At 47.9% G+C, this 21,913-nt stretch overlaps 1 protein-coding gene across 1 annotated transcript in view; it reads right to left on the bottom strand.

Annotated features, from left to right (window-relative positions):
* Positions 1 to 21,913, bottom strand: part of F11R (F11 receptor) — a 49,241-nt gene that overhangs the window by 5,236 nt on the left and 22,092 nt on the right. The window contains exons 2-7 of the mRNA XM_075122907.1: positions 17,179 to 17,238; positions 8,165 to 8,278; positions 4,798 to 4,953; positions 1,974 to 2,176; positions 1,786 to 1,888; positions 369 to 476 (exon numbers count right to left, since the gene is read on the bottom strand). Of these exons, the coding sequence (XP_074979008.1) occupies positions 369 to 476; positions 1,786 to 1,888; positions 1,974 to 2,176; positions 4,798 to 4,953; positions 8,165 to 8,278; positions 17,179 to 17,238 (744 nt within the window). The remainder of the gene's footprint in view (positions 1 to 368; positions 477 to 1,785; positions 1,889 to 1,973; positions 2,177 to 4,797; positions 4,954 to 8,164; positions 8,279 to 17,178; positions 17,239 to 21,913) is intronic.

Raw genomic sequence — 21,913 nt, 5'->3', positions numbered from 1 at the left:
CCAATAGGGTCAAGAACTCCGCAGGCAGCCCCTCCTCATTGAAAGGCAGCCGAGGTTTGCTGCATCACAGGTAGCCTTCAAGCTCCTGGCAAGCAGGAGACTCTGCCCACTGCGTAGATGCCCCTTCGCAGAGACACCTTGCCATGCAATGGCTCCTCCCAATAGTTTCTTCAGCAGCAGTAGCAGCCAGCGCTCATTAGCCTGCAGCAGTCTGCCCGGCACCCTGCCCGGCGGCGCGTGCCTTAGCTTCTGCAGGGGAATTGATGGGGGCTCAGAGGAACTACCTACGTCATGGGAGTGGCTGAGTGCAAGTGGAAGGGGGCAGGGAGAGGTACGTTCGCAGCCCACGCGGGTAGCTTAATACTTACTGCTGAAAAAGCCACGTCTGTAGGCGAACCAGATGCCGAAGGCAACCAGAGCCAGCACGATTAGCAGCACGACCACAGCTGCCACAATACCGCCCACGTTGACTTCAGCTGGGTGAGAGAAAGACGTCAGTGCGGCATGCAGAGACCTTATGTGGACAGATCCCCCTGCATGCCACAGGATCCCAAATGCTTTCGCATCTGGAACTGCCCCCGTGGGAGAGTGACACCAGCAAAGGATTTAACCTGTCTAGTTGCAGTCCCCAGGGGGGACTGGGCCCCACCTTCCTTCAAGGTGGAATCACCCTGTCTCAGGTACCTTTAATGGTTTAAGCAGCTAGAGGTGAGAAGCCTGCCCCGGGGAGCCCGCCAGCTTCCCAGCCAGCACTGTGCGGGGCACAGATTGAGAAGCTCTGGGCTAGTTATCTCAAGTGGGGGTTCTGTAATTATAACCCTGCTGCTGTCCCACTCACAGGTCTGAGCCAGGCCCCCTTCACACTACGACAGCTCCCAGCCTGCTCCACCTCCATTTCTTCTTGCCTAGCTGTCACCAGCCCCTCGCCACACAGCTGGGTTCAGAGCTAGCTGCTTCCACCTATCTGCAAGTGGCAGCAGGAAGAGCAGAGTTTGAGAACGGCAATATTCCCCGGCCAGCCTAGCCTGGGACGAGCCTGCGAGCACGTCTGCTGCTTTGCTATGTGGTTCCAGTGAGCTCAGCCCTGCCCTGATACAAAGTCTTCAGGCATTCAGAGGGGAACTGGCTGTGGCCTGGGAAGGCAGCACCAGCATGGACCTGGCACCCGAAGATCTGCAGTCTTCTGAGCGCCACTGTATGGGCCTAATGTTACAAAGGGCTAAAACCAGACCAAAAGGTGGAAAACAGGATGGTTTGGGCAGCTCCAGGGAACAGGGGCTGACGGCACGGTAGCTTTTCAGAGGAGGGGACAGTTGGAATGCTTGTCACCAGAGCTGGGCCCAGCAAACACCCATCCCCAACCTTAGTCACTCCCAATCCCAGGGTGCACTAGGCTAGGGCGGGAGCCTCCTCTGGGTCTGTCTCTATGGCGGCCCAGCTCCAGAGGTCATGTAGGAGGTGGGACACGCCAAGAACCACTTGTCAGCTCTCAGGAGACTCCGTTCTCTGCGAAGGGTGCTCTTTTAGCAGGGCAGCCCAATGGGCTTCTGGTTCCAGGCTCTCCCCCACCCCCTCCAGCGGAGCACATGCCTCTTTTCCCATCAAGACACTTGGGCACTGTCCAACCTTTAATCTACCACAGCCAGTACAGGAAGTAGCTGCAGGAGGCCGGGAAGGGGCAGTGACAGTACTGGCTATTGTAAGCTTGCAAGTGACTTCCAAAGAGCCCAGTGTGGACGTCCGCACACACCCACCCACCGGCTCTGCAAGCCCCCATTTCCTTACTGGCTTCCAAGTGGATGGCTTCAGATTTCTGAGCGGTCCCGACGTTGTTCTGAGCCTCGCAAAAATAATCCCCCGTGTCAACGCTGGTTACGGGCTCAATCGTCTGGAGTGGGAAAGAAGGCGTGAGGGAGGCATGGACAGAGGCGTAAACTCCCCATGAGTCAGGCAGCCCCCTCCCCCGTGCGTACCAGCACTCCAGTCTTGGTGTCAATCGTGTAGGAGGAGTTCCTGAATTTCTCATTGATCTTGGGGTTGGAGGGCATCAGGATGTTGTCCCTGTACCATTGGAAGGTAGGAGGTGGAGACCCATCTGTTTCCACACATTTCAGCACAGCTTTGTTTCCGATTGTCACCGAGGTGGGCCCTTTGGCAACGGGCTTGGAGGGAGGCACTGCCAGCGGAGAAGGCAAAGAGGCACATGTTACAGATGACCTTACAGAGCTTTGAACCCACCACTATGACCCCCCCGTCCTAAACACACCCAAGACGCGGTCACTCGCATTTGTTAAATTGCGCTTATTAACCCATGACCGACTGGATTAGACTAGAGGACCTGCTCAGTGACACGAAGGCAAACAAATGGCCAGATCATTTTAAGTGAAGTAAACAGAAAGCAGAATCCATGTCTAGCTTGATTGGCTCATGAGCCAACGGACTAAGTCAGTGGCTGGGCCCTCTTCCATTGGCAGGGCCTTCTTGGCACTGCTCCAGGGTTGATCAGTGAAGTTCCAGAGCTCAGGCCAGTGTAACTGTCATTCCCCGATAATGCACCTTTAATTGAGATGGGGAAGGAGTGAAAAGTGGTTCCTTCCTGACCCATGCAGAGATCCTGTGCTGCCCTGAAGCTTGATTATACTTTCATAGAATATCAGGGCTGGAAGGGACATCAGGAGGTCATCTAGTCCAACCCCCTGCTCAAAGCAGGACCAATCCCCAATTTTTGCCCTAGATCCCTAAATGGCCCCCTCAAGGATTGAACTCACAACCCTGGGTTTAGCAGGCCAATGCTCAAACCCCTGAACTATCCCTCCCCCCCCATTTGGCCATACTAAAATGCATGTTTGTTTGTGTCCAGTTTACCAGAGATTACTCAGGATCTGTGCCCCGTCTTCAATTTTATCACTTCACCCATTCAATTCTGTGTCATCTGCTGACTGTATCAGCAGTGATTTACTTTCTTTGAGAACTGATAATAATGGTTGTATTGAACTTTTGAGGAAGTTTTTATCTTGTAGTGATAGATCTACAGGAGCAATCTAAACATCCCCATTTGATTGACTTCTACATTTAGTTCGGTAATTGTAGAATTGTAATACTCATGGTAATTGTAATACTCATGTCAGCATAGCTACAGATAGTAGCGGACTTTGCTTTAAAAACCAGCCACACTATTGTCTTCATCTCCTGGACACATTCCACAGAGAGCAGCATTTCCTTGCGTGGATTCTGAACTAGCTGCACTTTAATTCAATAGAGGATTAATGGCACTCGCTGAGCTGGAGCTTCCATTGCCCAGCTCCCTGGGCAGTCATTTACGGCACTGCAGAATGGGTGTGGAATGCAACTAAATCAGAGCAGCTCACTGTGTTCTGGTGCAAACGACCGTACGAGGAGCAGGGAGATGGAGAATCGGGTGCACAGCGTTCAACATAAGTGGCAAATGCATGTGGCGAGAAGGGTCACTGACCAGAAATTAACGCTTTGCCGAGGAGCCCCACTGCTGGCAGGAGCCCCCCCGCTGACAGGTGAAAGGTGCGATGCTGGCTGTGTGGGCGAAGCCAGTGTCCATCCCACTTTGATGGAGCAACTTGTCAAAACAAAATGTTTGACCAAAACTGCTGCGATCCTGAAGGAAGGAAACAGAGTTTGCTCCAAAACTGGGCTCCCATTCGGTGATGATTTTGCAGCACTGGTGAAAGGTGCTAGACTGACAGCATTTGTGAGTGAGGCGCTGGGTACGGCCACAGAGCAGGCATGGTAAATGTAGTGCAATCTCCACCGCCTAATCTTTTGCCAGGTGCCTCAGCCCAGTCATGAAGGGACCATTTCCGGGGTGAGGACTGGTCAGTCTCCATTGGTCTCTGCAGACAATACACCCAAGGTTCAGACTGGTGCTGACAGGGAGTCTTCAAGGTGTGAAGAAGTGCACTGAGAGCACATATGTATGAAGGGGATCTCTGCTTAAAAGCCATTAGTATGGAATGCAACATAAGCACGGACCCGCCCATGTCAGCAGGGGGAACAGTTACAGTGTCAGACTTCCTGAGTGCGTGTTACAGAAATAATGGTGCCCTCGTGTAGCTAGGATTGTTTCTTCATGGCCACCTAATGGACTATGCATTGACCCGTGGGAGACATTCCTCGACAACCAGTTGTGTTTAACAGTTCTGAAGATGCAGAGCCAACAGAACCGGAGTCTTTTGAAACCATTGGATAATCCGGGCATTAGGCTTTCCCCAGGGCACCTCTTCAAACCTGGCTAGCCTGATTTGATTACAGGATACTTGCCACTGCCCAAAGCAGCCTTATTTCATGTCTGTATTCCAGCAGGACTGACGCTGCTCTCAGGAAGGCCCTAGAGCTCCAATAGCGTGCCGCTCTGGCCCTGCAGGTCCATGGTCAACGGACATGGGTGAGAATTTCAGATAGTCAGGTTCAGACAATTGAGGCTTCCCTAGAGTCTAAGTCCAATGTGGAAAGTGTCTTGTTTCAGTGACCTCAAGCTAGTTTGCTATCCACTGACGATGCCACGTTGTGCAGAGAGCAACTCTGTTCAAATGAGCCATTGGGCTCAATGGCATCTCTTAGCAGGGAAAAATAACCTCAAGGCAGAAGTCACTGGCAAGGTTCCCCAGTCTGTACCACGCAGGTTAGAAGTTCATAATGCTCCCTTCTGATCTTAAACTCCATGAAAACACACTCGTTGCCCACAGGCCCCAAGGGCCCCCCCTCACCGAGACTAGAAGCCATGGCAACCCCTCCCAAGTGGTAATTACAGGAAGGCATTAGTACCTTGGACAATGAGGTCAACTTCTGACTTGCTCAGTTCACCACTGCCACCGCTCCCGGTCGAGAGGACCTCGCAGATATACTTCCCTGTGTCCTTCCGAGTCACCGAAGTGAAACGAATGCCTGTGGGTGTGTACTGAGCACGGCCTTTGTAGGGGTCTGCAGAGAAAGGGGAGACAGCAAGAGCCTGAGAGCGCTTGGAAGTGGAGGAATACAGATGAGAGCCAGAACAGGCTGCTGGTGTGGAGAAGCAGAGAGCCCCAAAAACCAGCCTCAGAGCAGAGAGAAGGGTAAGGAGAAGAGCTGATTAAATGGGGTTCAGTTCAGTTCAAATACAACAAGAGGTCTCCCCATTGCAGGAGGAAGCTACAAGCCCCTATGTCCAATAGCTAAGCCAGCCCAATCACAGCTGGCCGGGGGATAGAGGGGTTTGTTGCAGGGTTTAAGGGATGGGTTCTGTTATGCTATGCTGCTGGCAGATATGAACTAGTTAGTTAGTGAGGAGGTTATTCCACCCCATTTCTTTCCTCATAGTTCTTCCCACGAGTGCTCAGTGCTTTTAAGAAATTAGTTAGCAGTGGTAAAGCCGATTCCAGGCAGAGCAATCTAGAACGCGGTGTGAGGTTACACCAGTCACATTAAAAGACTGTTCTCAAACTGTTCAGCTGACATGGCTGAGCAACGAAGGGGTCTACAGAAGGTGATGAAGCCATCACTAGGACAGAGGATGGTTCTCATCTGTCTTCGTAACACCTTAGCACATGTGTACAGCATAGCTCAGCCATGGTACCATCAGTGCATGCTGGGATTCCTGAAACACCTACCCCATTGGGTCCAGCTTTGTTACTAGGAAAAGGAGCTTCTGGCTAATTTCCAGATGTGAAGCACTGCACTGCGGGAAAGAGTAGCTGAATCGGGGTAACTGCTGCCAATCCCTGTGGCTTCCTGCCCATATTGGGAAGTTACAGACTGAACTGGTTCAGAAGGACCCAAGCTAAAGACCTCACTTTGGATCAGGGCGGATAAAAATCAATGATTAAAAAAAGTGTAATTTAAATTGGATTTTAAATTGGATAAACCTATTTAAAAATTAAATTTGAAATTACTACAACCAGTATTAAGGCCAAAAACTTACTACTGTCTATCATTTAAATTAATTTTTTTTTAAAAAAATGAACAGTATGTTCACTGATGAAGTTTTATAGAAAATCAGATCACTCAACTGGTGGAAGTCACGGGCTAAAGTCTTGAAACCAGAGTTCACTGACTTGCAGAACCAGCAGTAGCCTCTTCTGCACGTGCAGAGAGAATATTTTTTTCCTATTTCCATTTATTAACCGATTCATCTGAATGATTAGTTCATTCATTAAACTGACTGGGAGCTGAAAAAGCAGAAAAACTTTTCTTCTTCTTCCAGTCTATGAATAAAAGGCAGGTGTGAGGGAATGAGATTACTAGCTCTAAAAATCTTGCCGTGGTCACCAGAAACAAATCAGTTCAATTCACTAAACTAGAGATAATACTTTAGCATTTAAAACTGATTTGTAAAACAAATGTTAAACTTTTCTCATTTATTCAGTGCATGTAAGATAGTTTCATTTAGTGGGGGAGGTTTAGGTTGGATATTAGGAAACACTATTTCACTAGGAGGGTGGTGAAGCACTGGAATGGGTTACCTAGGGAGGTGGTAAAATCTCCTTCCTTAGAAGTTTTTACAGTCAGGCTTGACAAAGCCCTGGCTGGGATGATTTAGTTGGGATTGGTCCTGCTTTGAGCAGGGGGTTGGACTAGATGACCTCCTGACATCCCTTCCAACCCTGATAGTCTATGATTCTATGAACTGCTTAAAAAATGTTTAAATGCTGATTGTGCCTTATTTGAATTCCGATCTCCATCCAAACAGCTTGACACAAACCCCACACACACAAAAAAAAGGTAATCAAGTAAATAAGAAATGCCTAATTTCCCATTTTCAAACAAAAAAATGTATGTTAAGCTATATAATTGCTTAACAAAATGTGGATCCACCTGCTTAGCAAAGAGCACCAGCAAACTTAGGGTAAAGCTATATTTAGTTGCAAATGAACATATTTTAATGAATACCAATTACTAAAAATCAACGCTTCTTTAGGAAAATAACCATGGGGTGGAGGCAGCCTCCTGATTCAATAGGTGAACTATACTAAGCTACTGGGGGGGCACCGACCACCTGCAGCAGCACTCCTTGACCCAGCACTGAAACCTTAATCCCGGCCCTGGTGTGGTGAAGCAGGCTGGAGAGTGAGTCTGCCCCACACTCATCCCTACAGCTAGGGTTGTCAACTTTCGCAGAAAACCGAACATCCTTGCCCCACCCCTTCTCCAAGGCCCCACCCCTGCTCACTCCATCCCCCTCCCTCCCTCATTTTCACTGGGCTGGGGCAGGGGGTTGGAGTGCAGGAGGGGGTGCGAATGGGGAGGAGGGATTTGGGGTACTTGAGGGGGCTCTGGGATGGGGCCAAGGGGTGGGGTGAGGGCTCTGGCTGGGGGGTGCAGGCTCTGGGATGGGGCCAGGGATGAGGGGTCCACAGGTTGCGAGAGGGGGCTCAGACTGGGGCATGGGGGGCAGGGGATGAGGAAGAGTGTGCAGGCTCTGGGCGGCGCTTACCTCAGGCAGCTCCCGGGAAGTGGCAACAACATGTCCCTCGAGCTTGGGGGTGGCCAGGTGGCTCTGTGAGCTGCCCCCGCCAGCAGACACCGCCCCTGCCGAAGCCAGCATTTGTGGTGGGGACAGTGCATGGAGCCCCCTTGGCCAGCCCCGAGCCAGAGGGACATACCAGCCACTTCCCAGGAGCTGTGCCATGGAGCCTGCTAGCCCCAATGCATTGACAACTGGACTTTTAACGGCCCGGTCGGCACCGCCAGGGTCCCTTTTCCATTGGGTGTTCTCGTCGAAAACCAGACACTTGGAAACCCTAACTACAGCGGTGGCTCTTGTCTCACAAGGCTGGGCCTGGCTTCCTACACCAGACATTGTGACCTGGTGCATGGAGTTGCTGATGTTCCAGGATGGGTGCAGGGCAGGCTCCACCCACTGGGGCCTGCCATTCACATACGGCTGGGAAACAATGTATTTCTGTTTTTGCACCCTTTGTTTCATGACATCTGTGGGTGCAAGTGAAGCCATCCACCCTGCTAAAGCCACCATTGAAAATAACTAAAAAGTACAAATGCAAAACAGGATAAAAATCGATCATTTAAAGCACTCTGATTTAAAATAATCCACCCTGCCTCAGATACTGCAACAGCTGGTATAACCTGTGCTTATCCAACACCTGGACCAGAAACCGTAAAGGGGCCCTCAGACACTCCGTACAATGGACTCACGTACCTGTGAATTTGGAATCATAATAGAAGAGCACTATTGAAGAGCCCTTTTCAAACTTCCACTCGACCCTGGGTGTTCCGCTTTTCGACATGTACGCAGCACAGGGTATTTCAATTGCTGGAAAGACACAGCAATAAGTCAGCATTGGCACTGCATCCCAAACGTAGTAAGATCCTATCTGTAAACACCTGGCAGAGCTAAGCCAACAACATTTGTTTTAAAAGGGACTGGGAGCCAGATTTTCATTTATACCCAGGACCAATTACCACGTAGCGTGAAGGGATCATCCTTCCTGAATCCCAAGAGTTGGAAAAAATGCCTAACAGTGAGAGGCTTAAAGACCTGTTTAGTTCATTGAAAAGAAGATTGCAAGATCACATGATTATGGCATATATGTATGCTCTCAGGGAAAAAAATACCAGGTATTAAAGGGCTCTTGGGCACAGAAAGGCAGAAGAAGATCCAATGGCTGGAAAAAGTCAGATCTGTTCACAATATTGTATTGTTTTTAAAAGAGTGATTAACCATTGGAACCATCCAGGGAAGTGATGGATTCCTCAACTCTTGATGCCTTCAAATCCGTCCCGGCTGCCTTGCTGGAAGAGATGCTTTAACCAAACAAGTAACTGGGCTCAATATAGGGGTAAGTGGGTGAAATTCTCTGGCCTGTCAGATGCAGGAGGTCAGAATAGATGATCTAATGGTCCCTTCTGGCCTTAAAAAAAAAAAAAAAAATCTACCATTTCCTGAGGGCCACCATGTTAACGTCACATGGGTCTGAAAATGCAGCCTACTGCCGACATGCAATACTAAAATCACTGGAACAAAAACATTAACAAGCTTTTTCGTTCACTTCGTGCATTTGGCAGCACTTTGGGTATAGTCCGTTTCAATGCTGCCTTGTGTGGTCAGTTTATGTGGGTCTTTCCATCAGCAAAAGGGCAGAAATTCAGTTAGGAAAACTTAAAACAGGAAATTGATTGTGAAGCTGCAGAAACTAACAGGGACAAGTATTGTATCTGAAACTACTGGGAACTCATTGAGATTTACTAGATTACAAATCAGTGTTCTTGTAAGTGTGAATCCAATATTAATAAATTAGAAAACTGACATCATATTGGCAGCCCGAAGCAGAGTGGAGCTAAGTTCCGCTCCTTCTTGAATGCCTGGGAAATTAGAGATGGAGTTGTCACTGGCAACTGACATTAACAAAAAACCCTAGGGGTAACATTTTCAAAACATGCCTGAATGATTTAGGAGTCACTTTTAAGTCACTTAGGGCCAGTTTTTCCAAAGGTATTTAGGTACCTAAAGATGCAGGGATGCACCTTTTGGGATTTGTAAAAGTGAAACCAATGGGAGTTACATTTCTAGCCCACCTAGGTGCTTTTGAACACCCACTAGGCACCTATCTACATCAATAAGCACCTAAATATATTTGAGAATCTGGCCGCTTAGGCACTTCGTTTGAAAGTTTTACCCTAGATTTAGCAGTTCAACTTGCCAGAGGCCATTCCAGATTCTGTACTAATGCATCCGATGAAGTGAGCTGTAGCTCACAAAAGCTTATGCTCCAATAAATTTGTTCGTCTCTAAGGTGCCACACGTCCTCCTTTTCTTTTTGTACTAATTCAGTCATCTTGTTTGCGCTCAGGCATCATCTCCACCCTGAAACTCACCAATATGCTCCGATACAACAGCTATTGAGCCCCAAACGTTCATCTACATTTCGTCTGAGACATGGACCCTGGAATCTCTAGAGCAAGGAGTACTTGAATTTCAAAGATTCAGTACTCACCAAAACTACTGTAGTATTGCTTTGAGTGCAGAGAGACTCCGCGTGTCTTTACCGCTGGAGAGAACAGTTTCTTACCCTACAGTGGCCGTGCGTGTTTGAGATGTCGTCAGTGTGGGTCCCACAGAAGGTGCACGTGTCTCATATGCATGAGTTCAGATATTTTGAACAGCAGTATCTGTTCAGGGCTCTAGCAGACAGAGAGCCTGGAGCACTCAGCCTGGTGCAAGATCTGTGTCCTGAACCAGAGGCTGTGAGCCAAAATCAGGCCGTGTATTAAAGCAGATACTTACAAGTTCACTATTCAGTGCATGAACTTGTCAAAGTTGTTGCTAGTGTACTAGGCACTAGATATTTACGTAAATATATTCCAGCTACTACAGATAAACCATCTGATCTTGTACTAGATTGGGGGGTGACAGAATACTGAATAGGGATGTTTTTTCCAAGATATCAGGAACAACGGGAGGTAAAAAGCAGATGTCATGGAACACGTAAGGTGGTACGTAAGTTATTTATCTCAGCCTACAAGTGTCGGGATAACTCGGGGTAACCCTTTGTGTGGCCTCGGGGACAGCAGAGACTCCTGCTACTGACTGGGCACTCATGTTAGTGTACCTGCAAGCACAGAGCCAGGGCGCTAGGACTGCCCTGAGGACAATACACCTGGCCGAGTGCCTTTGTCACCGCACCATGGTCATGCTTTACGAGTAACAGAGGCCTGCTGAGTGAGCAGGCTGCCTTAGTTGCTGTTAGTACTGATAACACTGAAGCTCCAAGGACAGAAGCACTGAGCTGCAGCCTGAATGTTCCGAAGGGAACGACATTTCAGCCTCCAACATCATTTAACAAGGGCCACGCACGTCCTTCGGCTCCCTCACAACTCAAAGCCCGCATGAGCGGATGACTCCAAAACTGGTGGTGGAAGGTGGCTTGTGGGATCCATCCTGACTGCAACATCTTGAAGAACCACAGTTATTGCAGGGTAGGAACCAGTCTGTTTTCTGAAAGTATCAGTGTCGATTCCACTGTAGGTGGCTGGCCATCAGTGTCCCCTCTGGACAGCGGGAACGAAGAGAGCCAACTGCATCAGTTGAATAGGGATTGTAATACTGCTCTCCCAAACTTTACATCTGCCCTGGCAGCTAAGTCCAGTGCGTAAAAGCTAATGGTCTGTATAAGGATCTCCTGGACTTGTCTCAGCAGTCCATCTGTGTCATTCACCCGAACAACATCTGGGCAGTCAGGTACAGAGACTTCAGGTCTGGATAGAGTATCTGGCCAGGATGCTGGGAGATCAGGTCTGGACAGGATTGGTGGCTGAATGGACACTGGCAGAAGATCCATTGGCCAAAACTGCCTGGGCCAGCTGGGAGCTCCAGGAACAACTGGGGCTTGGTCTCTTGATTTTGGAAATCATGCTGGGACCAGGGGAATTGGAGGAAAGGCAAACAGGATACCTGGACTCCATTGCAGAAGGACAGTGTTGGGAAATAATGCCAGACTCCTGCCCCCTTTGGAACAGAAATGCTGACTCTGTGTTTTCCTGGGTGGCAAACAGGCCTACCACGGGAGCTCCCCAGTAGTGGGATCTTGGCTCTATCATGCATCTCTCCAGGGACCACTCCCGACTAGCCATGGATTTTCTGCTCAGCAAGTCCACCAGGTCGTTGCCAACTCCTGGGAGATGGAGAGCTATTGGGGTTATCCGGTGTCAGCAGCACCGCGTCCAGAGCTTGAAGGCATCCCAATAGGGGAGACACATGTGCACCTCTTTGCTTGTTGATGTAGTGTGTCGCAAGTGTTGTCAGTCAGGATGTGCACTGTGGAGTTCGAGAGAGCAGGTAGGAAGGTGGCGTGCAGGGTAGCCTGATGGCCCTGAGCTCCAGGGCACTGATGTGGAGCCCCGAGTTTCCTGGGTAACAAGTTCCTTGCATCTGTAGATGATATAGGTAGGCTTCCAAACATGTTTCTGATACATCTGTGATTAAAGTCCTTACCAGGGCGGGGGCAGAGCAGAGCACTGGGGTTCCTACCATTTCTCAGTTCTGTTATGTCTTGTGGCGGAACCACAACCTTCTTGTTTTATTGGGGAAAAAGACCAACTTGAGCAGGAGCTGGAGTAGCCGCAGGTGAAACCTGGCAAGCGGTGTTATGTATGTGTACATCAGCCCATGGCCCCACAGCCCCAGACACATCTGCACTGTCAGCCTGGTTTGATTTGATCCCAGGACTATACCTGTCTCCAGGAAGGCTCGCTCTGACCGATCCAGAGTCAGTCAAGGCTCCTGGGAACTCTATTGCCTGTGGTGGGATAAGAGATTTTTTCCCTCGCTCAGCTGGGCCCCCTGGTGAGCTAAAATAGGGATAGTGTGTAGTCCAGGCTTTCCGCCATTTCCTCCTGGGATTTGCCCACCGATCATCCAGCTGTCAAGGTGAGGGTAAACGTGAATGGGCTGTTGCTACCGCGAGGCACTTTGTGAAGACTCAGTGCCATGGAGAGTCCAAAAGGCAGAATGTTGCACTGATAACAATGGGGCCCCACTGTGAGTCCTAGGTGCTTCCTGTGAGCCGGATGGATGGCTATGTCGAAGTACGTGTCTTGTCAGCAGAGTGCCACAAACCAGCCTTGAGACTGAAGAGATGGGATGATGAAGGCAAGCGTTACCATCCTGAATTGGGCTTATATGTGTCCAATCTTCTCAGGTCTAGGATGAAGCTTGGATAGGACAAAAACTCCTTTCTTCTTCAGAATAAGGTATATAAACTGTAGTATAATCCTCTTCCCCAGTAGATCTCTTCTATGGCTTGAAGCAACTAGTACACTTCTGTCTGTAATAGGTTCTCATGACAAGGATCTCTGAAGGAGGATGGGGCAGTCGGTAATGTGTGGAAATGGATTGGAGAGCCATGGGCAATTTCTAGCACCCATTTGTTGGCTCTCATGGCTGCCCAGGCCCAGTGGAAAGGGGCAAGGCGGTTCCTGAAGGTGGATGCAGGCTCCACGCTGACTCCAATGCAACTCCCAATGCTCCTGTCAAATCTGCTGCCTCAGAGGGAGTCTGGTGCACTGAGGTGATGGAAGATGGGGGCCCCCAGGAGTATCTGGGATTCTTTCTTTGTGTGTACTCTGGCTGTCGAGCCCACTAATAGGATGGTGACCTGTCTCTCCGCTTGGGCTGCTACTTGTAAGGGTTCCTTTAGGTGTGTAAATCCCTAAGAACCACAGAGCTTTCCTTGAGGGACTGGAATACTTTGTTTTCTGGTTGAAGAGCTCCATCCCATTAAAGGGTAGGCCCTTTATCATGGCCTGTACCCACGAGGCCCATCTCGTAGTGATGACAGTGGCCATCTGAGATGCATTCTTGGCTGCCTGTAGGGATGCTCTCATTACCATCTGGCCTTCCTTGATTTCTTCTTTCAACTTGTCCTTGTTATCTTGAGGAATCTTGGATAGGAAGGGAGTGACCCTCTCCCAAATGAGAAAGGTGTATTTGGTGAACAGGGCCTGGGTAATTTGCCAGCTGGAGGGAGGCTGATGAGTATGCCTTGTGTCCATGGAGATCCAACTTTTGGGGTCTTTGTCATTAGGCATGCCTTTTGTGGACTGTGATTTCTCCTGTTCCTGACGCAACAGCCAGGAACTCTGCATTTGGATGGACATGTGTGTGTTCAAAGCCCTTTGGGGGCACTGGTATCTGTTTTCCTCCCTCTTTGACAAGGGTGGAGAAGTGCCCAGCATTTGCCACAGTCCTTTACCCAGTTCCAGAAGCCCCTTGTTAATAGGAAGGGTGATTCTGGCCAGCATCATGGTGTTCAAAATAAAGACTTCTCTTGTATAAATGTAGTCTCGGTATCCAAGGTCTCTGCAATGCAGGAAAGGAGGTCTTGAAAAGCTTTAAACTCAATTGCTGGGACTGGGGCTGGTGTCACTGCCTTGTCCTTGAGTGGAGACGGGTGTCGTTGTGATCCCTCCCTTGCTTCCTGCTCTTGTGGGCCCATGTTTGGTTCTGATGTGGGTGGCTTGGTTAATGATGCCACTGGGGAACAGGATTGCTTCCTTTCTGGAAACATGGGAGAGGGATCTTGCTCCCAGACACAAGAGCTGATGGTCCCCAGTAAAGATAAGGTGACTTCATATGGGTACTAGGCTCCCCAGCAACCTCCTTGGGATCTGACATTGTCTGATTAAAATAGGACCATGCAAACCATTGTTGTTACCACTGTTATATAATTGCAGCAAATCTTATACAAAGTATGACATATGGCCAGAAAGGGTTAAGCAGCTTGCAGGCTATATAACCCAAAGCCAACCTTTAGGGACATGTTAGAAGATTTGAATGGTAATTAGGGCCATTCCATGGTAGATAGGTTTGCATTTCAAAGTTCTAGCCTATGTTGTTAGAAATTAAAGGCGATACGAATTGTATGTTTACTTGTATCTTGTTTAATGTTAGTCATGTAAACAGTCAGTTCCTGTCTGTCACTACAGCTGTTGATTCAGAGATCAAAAGGGAATATTAACATTTAGATGGGTCTTGGGTGAAATAATGTCACTGGCTATATGTCACTTTAAAGTTTGTGATAGACTGCCTAACGGATAAACTGCCTTATGTAAAACCGTGTAGCTAATTAGAATCATAGAATATCAGGGTTGGAAGGGACCTCAGGAGGTCATCTAGTCCAACCCCCTGCTCAAAGCAGGACCAACACCAACTAAATCAAAGCGTTACCAGTAATGCTTAGGAAATAGGTCCACTTCAAAGTATCCGTGATTGCCTATTGTTCACCTAAGGACTCCTAACTGCAAAAAGATGCCTTGGGTCCCAATCCTTTTTATCTCAGATCTGATTGATGCTTCATTCAGGGGAAGCTTAAACCCAAGATTGAGATCCTAGTCCTGACTGGACCACCCTGAATGTAAACATTGGACTATAACCTGTGCACAAATTCTGAAAACTCTTGGGAGGTAGGTGTCAGAGTAGCAGCCGTGTTAGTTTGTATCCGCAAAAAAGAAAAGGAGGACTTGTGGCACCTTAGAGACTAACAAATTTATTTGAGCATAAGCTTTCAGTAGAAATTTATATGATGAATAAGATTTTCAGTAATCCTCATTATATTTGACTTGCGTGTCTGGGTGGAGGCCTAAGGCTGGGTTGCTTTACGGGAACTGTGTTGTTGGCTTCTGGGTAACCAGTGAGGTGTTATAGAAGCTGTTTTGGGCTAGTTTGGTAAATGTAGGTATTGGAATATCCACCAGCTTTGGGGCTGTCTGCCCCATTCTCTGAGGTTCACCCTAATTGAGTGACCTCAGGTGGCCCCCCTGCGACTCCGGTTACAGGTTCTCTCTCCTAAGGAAGAGGGGGCTCTTTACTCAATTTGAGCAAGGAGGAGTACATGGTTTAGGTGAGGAGGAGTATCTCTTCCAACAGCAGTGTCATCAGGCAATGTGCCATTGGGGCCGCACAGGGAACATGTCTGGAGGGGATCCAGATTACCCAAGAGCAGAGAACTGTGCCAAGATTGGTGCTGGGTCCCTCATAGCCTGTGTCAAGGATTCAGATGCTCTGGCCTTTGAATAGAGGTTTTGTTTCCTCCTTCTGGGACCTTCCTTCAAGTTTGGTGCTATATATGGGCTCTGTCCAGTCCCACGAGTGCGTCTCATCTTTATATACGGACACGCATGCCAGCTTTACTGCCTGGGAGGCCAGCGCCAGAGTGACCGATGCGGACACCAGGGCTGTCCTTGCCAAGAGTGTCAGTACCGCGGCTTTCAGTGCAGAGGCCTTTGCCAATATGGAAGTGATTGGCATCGTAGTCACTTGCGCCAGCTCTGCCAATATTCTCTTTGCTTTCTTCTCAGCGCTCGATCCTGGAGCATGCCCTATGCTCAAGAGCGCGCTGGCCGATAACTGCTTAACTAGCCTCACAGTGGTAGTGGCCATCACTTGTGTCTTAAGTGACACATGTGAACTGCTCCAGCATATGCAGCCTGAGCAGAATGACCCTGGATGAAAAGGACTTGACCACAGAGCACCCATCCAGGAGGTGGCTCTCCCACAGGCAGAAGCTGCCTTGACTGTGTCCATCCTTGATAGGCAGATTTTGAAGTCTGCCATGAGATGTGGCAGGGGGAGGGGTTCCTCAGTAACTTTTTTTTTTTTTTTAAATATCCACATGAAAGGAGCGTGAAGATGAAGATTTTTTTTTACAAATTTGATTAAAAAGTAACCGTGTTCACAGTTAGGTCAGACACTCGCTCAGTCCTGTCTTGCTGCCATGGGCATCAAAGGGAAGTGAGGGAGGATTGCGTCTGCTCTGCCTTTTATGCCCTCAAACAGGAGCACGAAGGGGCCAGGAAAGAGCGGGGAGAAGATAAGCGGTTCCAACAAGCACAGCTATTCAAAAGAAACCAAACTCATGCCAACGAGATGCACATGCAGCTGCAGTGGAATCCACATGGACACCAAGCTGAAGAACTGACCTTACAGCATCTCAGGAACAAGTGGTCATGACTAGATCACGTTCAATACGTGCAAACAGAATCACATCTAAACCAGTTTTTATATATATTAGCTGGTGCTTTACAAGGGCTCGTTTCACAAAGCTGAAAACAACTGAACTAAACCAGCTGGCAGGAACCAATCCAGGGATAATCTTTGCAGTTTGTGAGCTAAGAGCTATCAGTGCTCCTAAAGATCACTGCACTGACTTTTGCTCGAAGGAAGCAAGGCCACAGTAGCAGTTTGAGAGCTTGAGCATAGACACAACAGCGACAGGAGGGATTCTCGTGTCACTGTAGTTAACCCAACTTCCCAAAAGGCAGTAGCTAGGTCAACAGAATAATTCTTCATTCACCTAGTGCTGTCTACACCGGGGCTTAGGCTGGCATAGCTATCTCTCAGGGGGGTGGATTTTTCATACCTCTCAGAGATGTTGCTCTGCCAATGTAAGTTTTCAGTGTAGACCAGCCCTGAGAGATCATTCCCCAGCTGGGAAAGGCCAGTGGGTGGAACTACACCTTGACTGCACAGGGCAGCAATCAACATAACTTCTCCATCACTGGCAATTTTTAAATCAATCATTTTTTCAGAAGATCTGCTCTAGTTCAAACAGCAATTAATTCAGGGAAGACCTATGGCCTGTGTTACCAAGGGAGTCTGACTAGATCACAGTGGCCCTTCCGGCCTTTGAATCTATTAATTTAGCACTCCACACTTACGGTCGTTCTCAGGCACTTGAATGGTTTTTTTGTCCATCACCTGGGCAGATATCAAGGACCCTATGGGAAGGAGAAAAAATACGATTAGGATAGATGTTTGTTTACAAACCACAGAACCCAAGTGATCCCAGAGCCAGCAGAACAGCTGCCAAGCTCAACCCCACAGAGATTCAGCTCTCTTATGAAGGATCAACACCTTAAGAACATTCTTTTCTACCTCATTTTCTTGGAGAACTCTTAGTCTTATAGTAGTTGCCAAGGGGTTTTTAGTCAGACTGCTTCAAGCTTTGCTTCTGGTTGGTGTTTGTTAAGACAAAGTTAAATGTTTGTATTCGGTAAGGCCTTACAGCCCTGAACAAGGATCAGGGCCCCACTAGGCTAGACACTGCATGTGTACAGAAGACAGTCCCTGCCCCAAAGCGCTTACAATCTGAAGACAAGACAGATACAAATTTCTTCCCCATTTCCTCTTTAAACAATTGCGCGTACCCCGCCCACCCCCTGCCGATTGCCTCCCCAGTCTCAGCAGCACTCCTCCTCCCCACACAAAACCACTCAGCTTATCTCTGATCCACCAAGAAAGAGCCAAAACTGACTGAAGTGTGCACAGGCTGGTTCCTCTTCCCCAGGGAGGGAGAGGCAAGTTCCCAAAGGGTGGGGCAGGCGAACCACACAGCCCAAGGCATCTATGACTAATATTTTGGACAAAGGAAGCCTCTGTTAAAAAGTTCCACACTCACTCCTGCAGTTAATGCAAAGCTCACAGCAAACACCTGAGACCTCCTAGAAGGCCTGCAGCAAAACCAGGGGAGTCCTGACTTGACATCCCTGATATTAAGGTAAAAGCACAAAGCAGGGTTTTTTGGGTGGGAAAAAGGTCTTTCCAGGCCTCCTTCATATGTCATATGGACTGAAGAACTTGTGGATCTAAAGGCGGAGAAGGCCTGGAATTACTTCAAGTCAAAGTTGCAGAAACTATCAGAAGCCTGCATCCCAAGAAAGGGGAAAAAATTCATAGGCAGGAGTTGTAGACCAAGCTGGATGAGCAAGCATCTCAGACAGGTGATGAAGAAAAAGCAGAAAGCCTACAAGGAGTGGAAGATGGGAGGGATCAGCAAGGAAAGCTACCTTATTGAGGTCAGAACATGTAGGGATAAAGTGAGAAAGGCCAAAAGCCATGTAGAGTTGGCAATGCGTCAACTAGTAGTTCTTAATCTTTCCTCTGCTCATCCCTTTGGACCACTGATAATTTCTCACTCATCTCCGAGAACTCTAGGTGTTACACCTTCCAGGAAGTGAGATACAGGAAGTGTTACACCTTCCAAAGTGAAAACAGTATTCCAGGTACGGTAACACCACCGAGTTAGAGAGAGCAGAAAAGTGAGAGCTTCTAAGGCCTGGTCTACACCTAAAACCTCAATTCGACCAAGTTATGTTGCAGAAAGACATAGTTAAGCCAACTTAAACCCTGGTATAGACACTGTAGACTCAGCTACTGCCTCATGAAAGCATGGATTTACTACAGCAAACTGTCACTGTTGTAAATGTCTATGCTACAACAGCATAACTTCAGCATTGCAGCTGTGCCGCTGAAGTGCTTGTAGTGTAGACATAGCCTGAGACTAGATGCTTCCAGACATACAGCTTAAAACAACATTAGCCTTTTTAGCTGCATGCCTATTTCACTGTTTGCTAGGAACTTTGGATCTCTCAGCATTACTGCTCTCTAGGTTTCTAGCTCCTAGTGAATATGTTTAACCTCAGATTAGTTTGCAGTTTTATAAGATTATTCTCCTTTTGTTTTTAAATCTCTTTGGGTCCCCCTACGCTATTTCTCTGCCCTCGCTACTGTTTGCTACTTCTCCTGATTTAGCATCATATGAATGTCATTAACATACTTTTTCTCTCATACAGAAGACAATTGCAGAGCTTTAATTTGTAAGATCTACAGCATTTTCTGCTTTACAAACATGAGAGTTTAGACTAAGATGCTCAAAGCTGCCTAAGGGACTAACTGGAATGGGCACTGGGCATCCAAAATCCCCTCGACATGGCTTGGCAAGTCTCTGCCTCCAAGTCTCTCCAAACCCCATGGGATGGGGTAAGCAAGTGGCCCTGTTTTATAAAGCAGCAATGGAAGCACACAGAGGTACTTGAACTGTCAGGTGTTTGGGGCAGGAATAGTCTTTGTTCCATGTCTGTACAGTGCTTAGCACGTTGGGGCTCCTAGATGCTACCAAAACACAAATCCCCAATACCCCAGACCAATACGTGACTTACCTAGGCTTGTCACAATCTTGTTGTGTAAAGCCAGGGACACAACCCAAATCGTAGGCCACCAGTCCTGTGCAATTCTCTAGAGATAAGACCCAACCCTGTGGCACCCAACTAGACAGTTATCTAGGTATCTGGCTGTGTCACTATTACCCAGGAGTCAATCCCACCACATTGTCATTTATTACCCTGCTAATTTTCAATCCATAGCACAAGCGGCATAGACAAGATAATCTGAATTAATTGCAGTAGAAGATTGAGACAGGCTAACGAAGTTTGACATCTTAATTTCCCCAACAGTTGCTCTGTCAGAAGAAAATAATCAAGCAAAGCTGTTACCAAAATGGAGGAAAGGAGTAGGCCAGTAAAGTGATGTGAAAGATACTGTGTCCCCAACTAAAGGGCAATAACAGTGTATCAGAACCAAAACCAGCCAAGAGATAGCTGTACATTAAACAGGGAGGGGGTGGAGTGGAACAAGGGAGAGAAGTTCAGTTGGCTTCTATAGGCTGCCTGGTGGAATTTCCTGTTCCACCTGTTCTGTATCGTCTCCTCCCACGCAGCCCCCACTTTGTTCAGGAGTGTCACAGGGAACCTAGCCCATATCTGTCAAATGAAACTTAGCTTGGCATTTTTCAAACACCTCCCCCCACCAATCCCCAGTCTTTAGTCATCAGGCTCTGCATTTCCAGCTCTGTTCGGAACAGATTACACAAGACAGGACTTTATACAGGGCCCCATATCTGGGAACTCATGCTGCTTTGGCATGGGTGTCCTCACTCCCCAGCAGTGTGGCAGGTTTTTAATGATTTTTATGGTACCTGCTTCCCCACTTGTTTTACGTTTCCTTGTGGGGCTGTTTCCTCCAGATACCTACGACTTGCAGACAAGTTACCACCCCCCACCAGCATGAGTATTCAAGACTTGCTAGTGATCTCGTGTGCTTCTGAAGATTGACACATTTAGTGTGTGCCTCAAGTGGACGGGCTGCTTCTACAGTGGCAGTCATCTTGGATGCCTGATTGCTAAGTGCTAGTCTTGGCTCTGCCTTGGGCAACTCACACAAGTTCCTCAGTTTCCCCATCTGTAAGTATTCTTATACTTAAATCCCTTCTCACAAGGGGTGGCTTTCTACAGTGTCGTAAGTGTGGGGGTGGTTTACAAGACAGGGTTCCTCCCTAGGAAGTTCGCAATCTAAAGCCCAACTGATTCCACAACCATACCAGGGTGACAGCTAAATCATGGCTCCGCTTTGTAGTAGAGACAGGTCTTGGGAGGATTCAGCCCTGTCTGCGAAGGCTCTTACACAGTCCATTGGGAACAGCCAAGATCCAGTCAACACCACCAAATGTAAGCCATGCTTTGATTATTCTGAGGAAAAGCTATGTTGTAACCGGGAACAGTGACAGGGCTGCTCTGTAGATGGGGCCTTATAACCAATTTAAATGGTCACAAAATCTGCCCATGAGCCACCCATGATTATAGAAAAGGAATACTTTGGCACCTTAGAGACTAACCAATTTATTTGAGCATAAGCGTTCGTGAGCTACAGCTCACTTCATCGAATGCATCGGAAAGCTTATGCTCAAATAAATTGGTTAGTCTCTAAGGTGCCACAAGTACTCCTTTTCTTTTTGCGAATACAGACTTACACGGCTGTTACTCTGAAACCCGGGTTTATGACATTTCCTTCTATGTCGCAATGCTAGGAAACTATGACTTAGCCTAGTATCTACCAGGATAGAAACAGTTCCCTAACAGCTGTATCCTGTTATTTTTCCTGACCACAAAGTTAAGCTATACATTTCACAGCTGCCTCTAAATATGGTTCTTGCAGTGTTCAGGCCTGTGACACAATGACGATTAGGGTAAGCAGAAGACAGTTTTAAAGTCCCATGATCAGGTTTCACTACATTTTGGCTCTTTGGTATACCTTAAGTTAAATGATTTTAACTGTACCAGTATTGCCGGCCCACCAGGGACAAAGAGTGGGGGAGGGGAGCAAGTCAGGAGAGAAATGACAGAGGTGTAAAATGAAGTGTTAATGGACATTATGGCTGTAAATTGAACCAGGCAGAAAAAAAACCTAAGCAGCAGTCTGAAAAAATGGCTGCTAAGTGGCAGCAAAAGGCTGGAAATGGGGCAAATCAAATTAGTCATTGATTAAAGTCAGTTAAGTAACTAGAGAGTGAAAACCAGTAATATGCAGTACTAATCACATGGAAAACTGAATCAGCTAGATGACAATCAACGGAATTCACACACAAAGTAGGGGTTCTTTGAGTCAGCGAGTTTCAGCCTGAGCAGTAGTCTGGAGTCTACACAACAACATGAAGACACCATTTCACAATTAAACAGATATAACCCATAAAGACATGCCACGGTGCCTAGGTCCAAATTATAGCACATAGAACACCCTCCAAGGACTGCTGTACCAGTGGCCTTGCCCCACAGTTCCCTA

This window comes from Caretta caretta, chromosome 24, assembly GCF_965140235.1.
Source record: "Caretta caretta isolate rCarCar2 chromosome 24, rCarCar1.hap1, whole genome shotgun sequence".
NCBI classification, from domain to species: Eukaryota; Metazoa; Chordata; order Testudines; family Cheloniidae; genus Caretta; species Caretta caretta.
The sequence above is the reverse complement of the archived record's forward strand: the minus strand, read 5'-3'. Positions and strand labels throughout refer to the sequence as shown.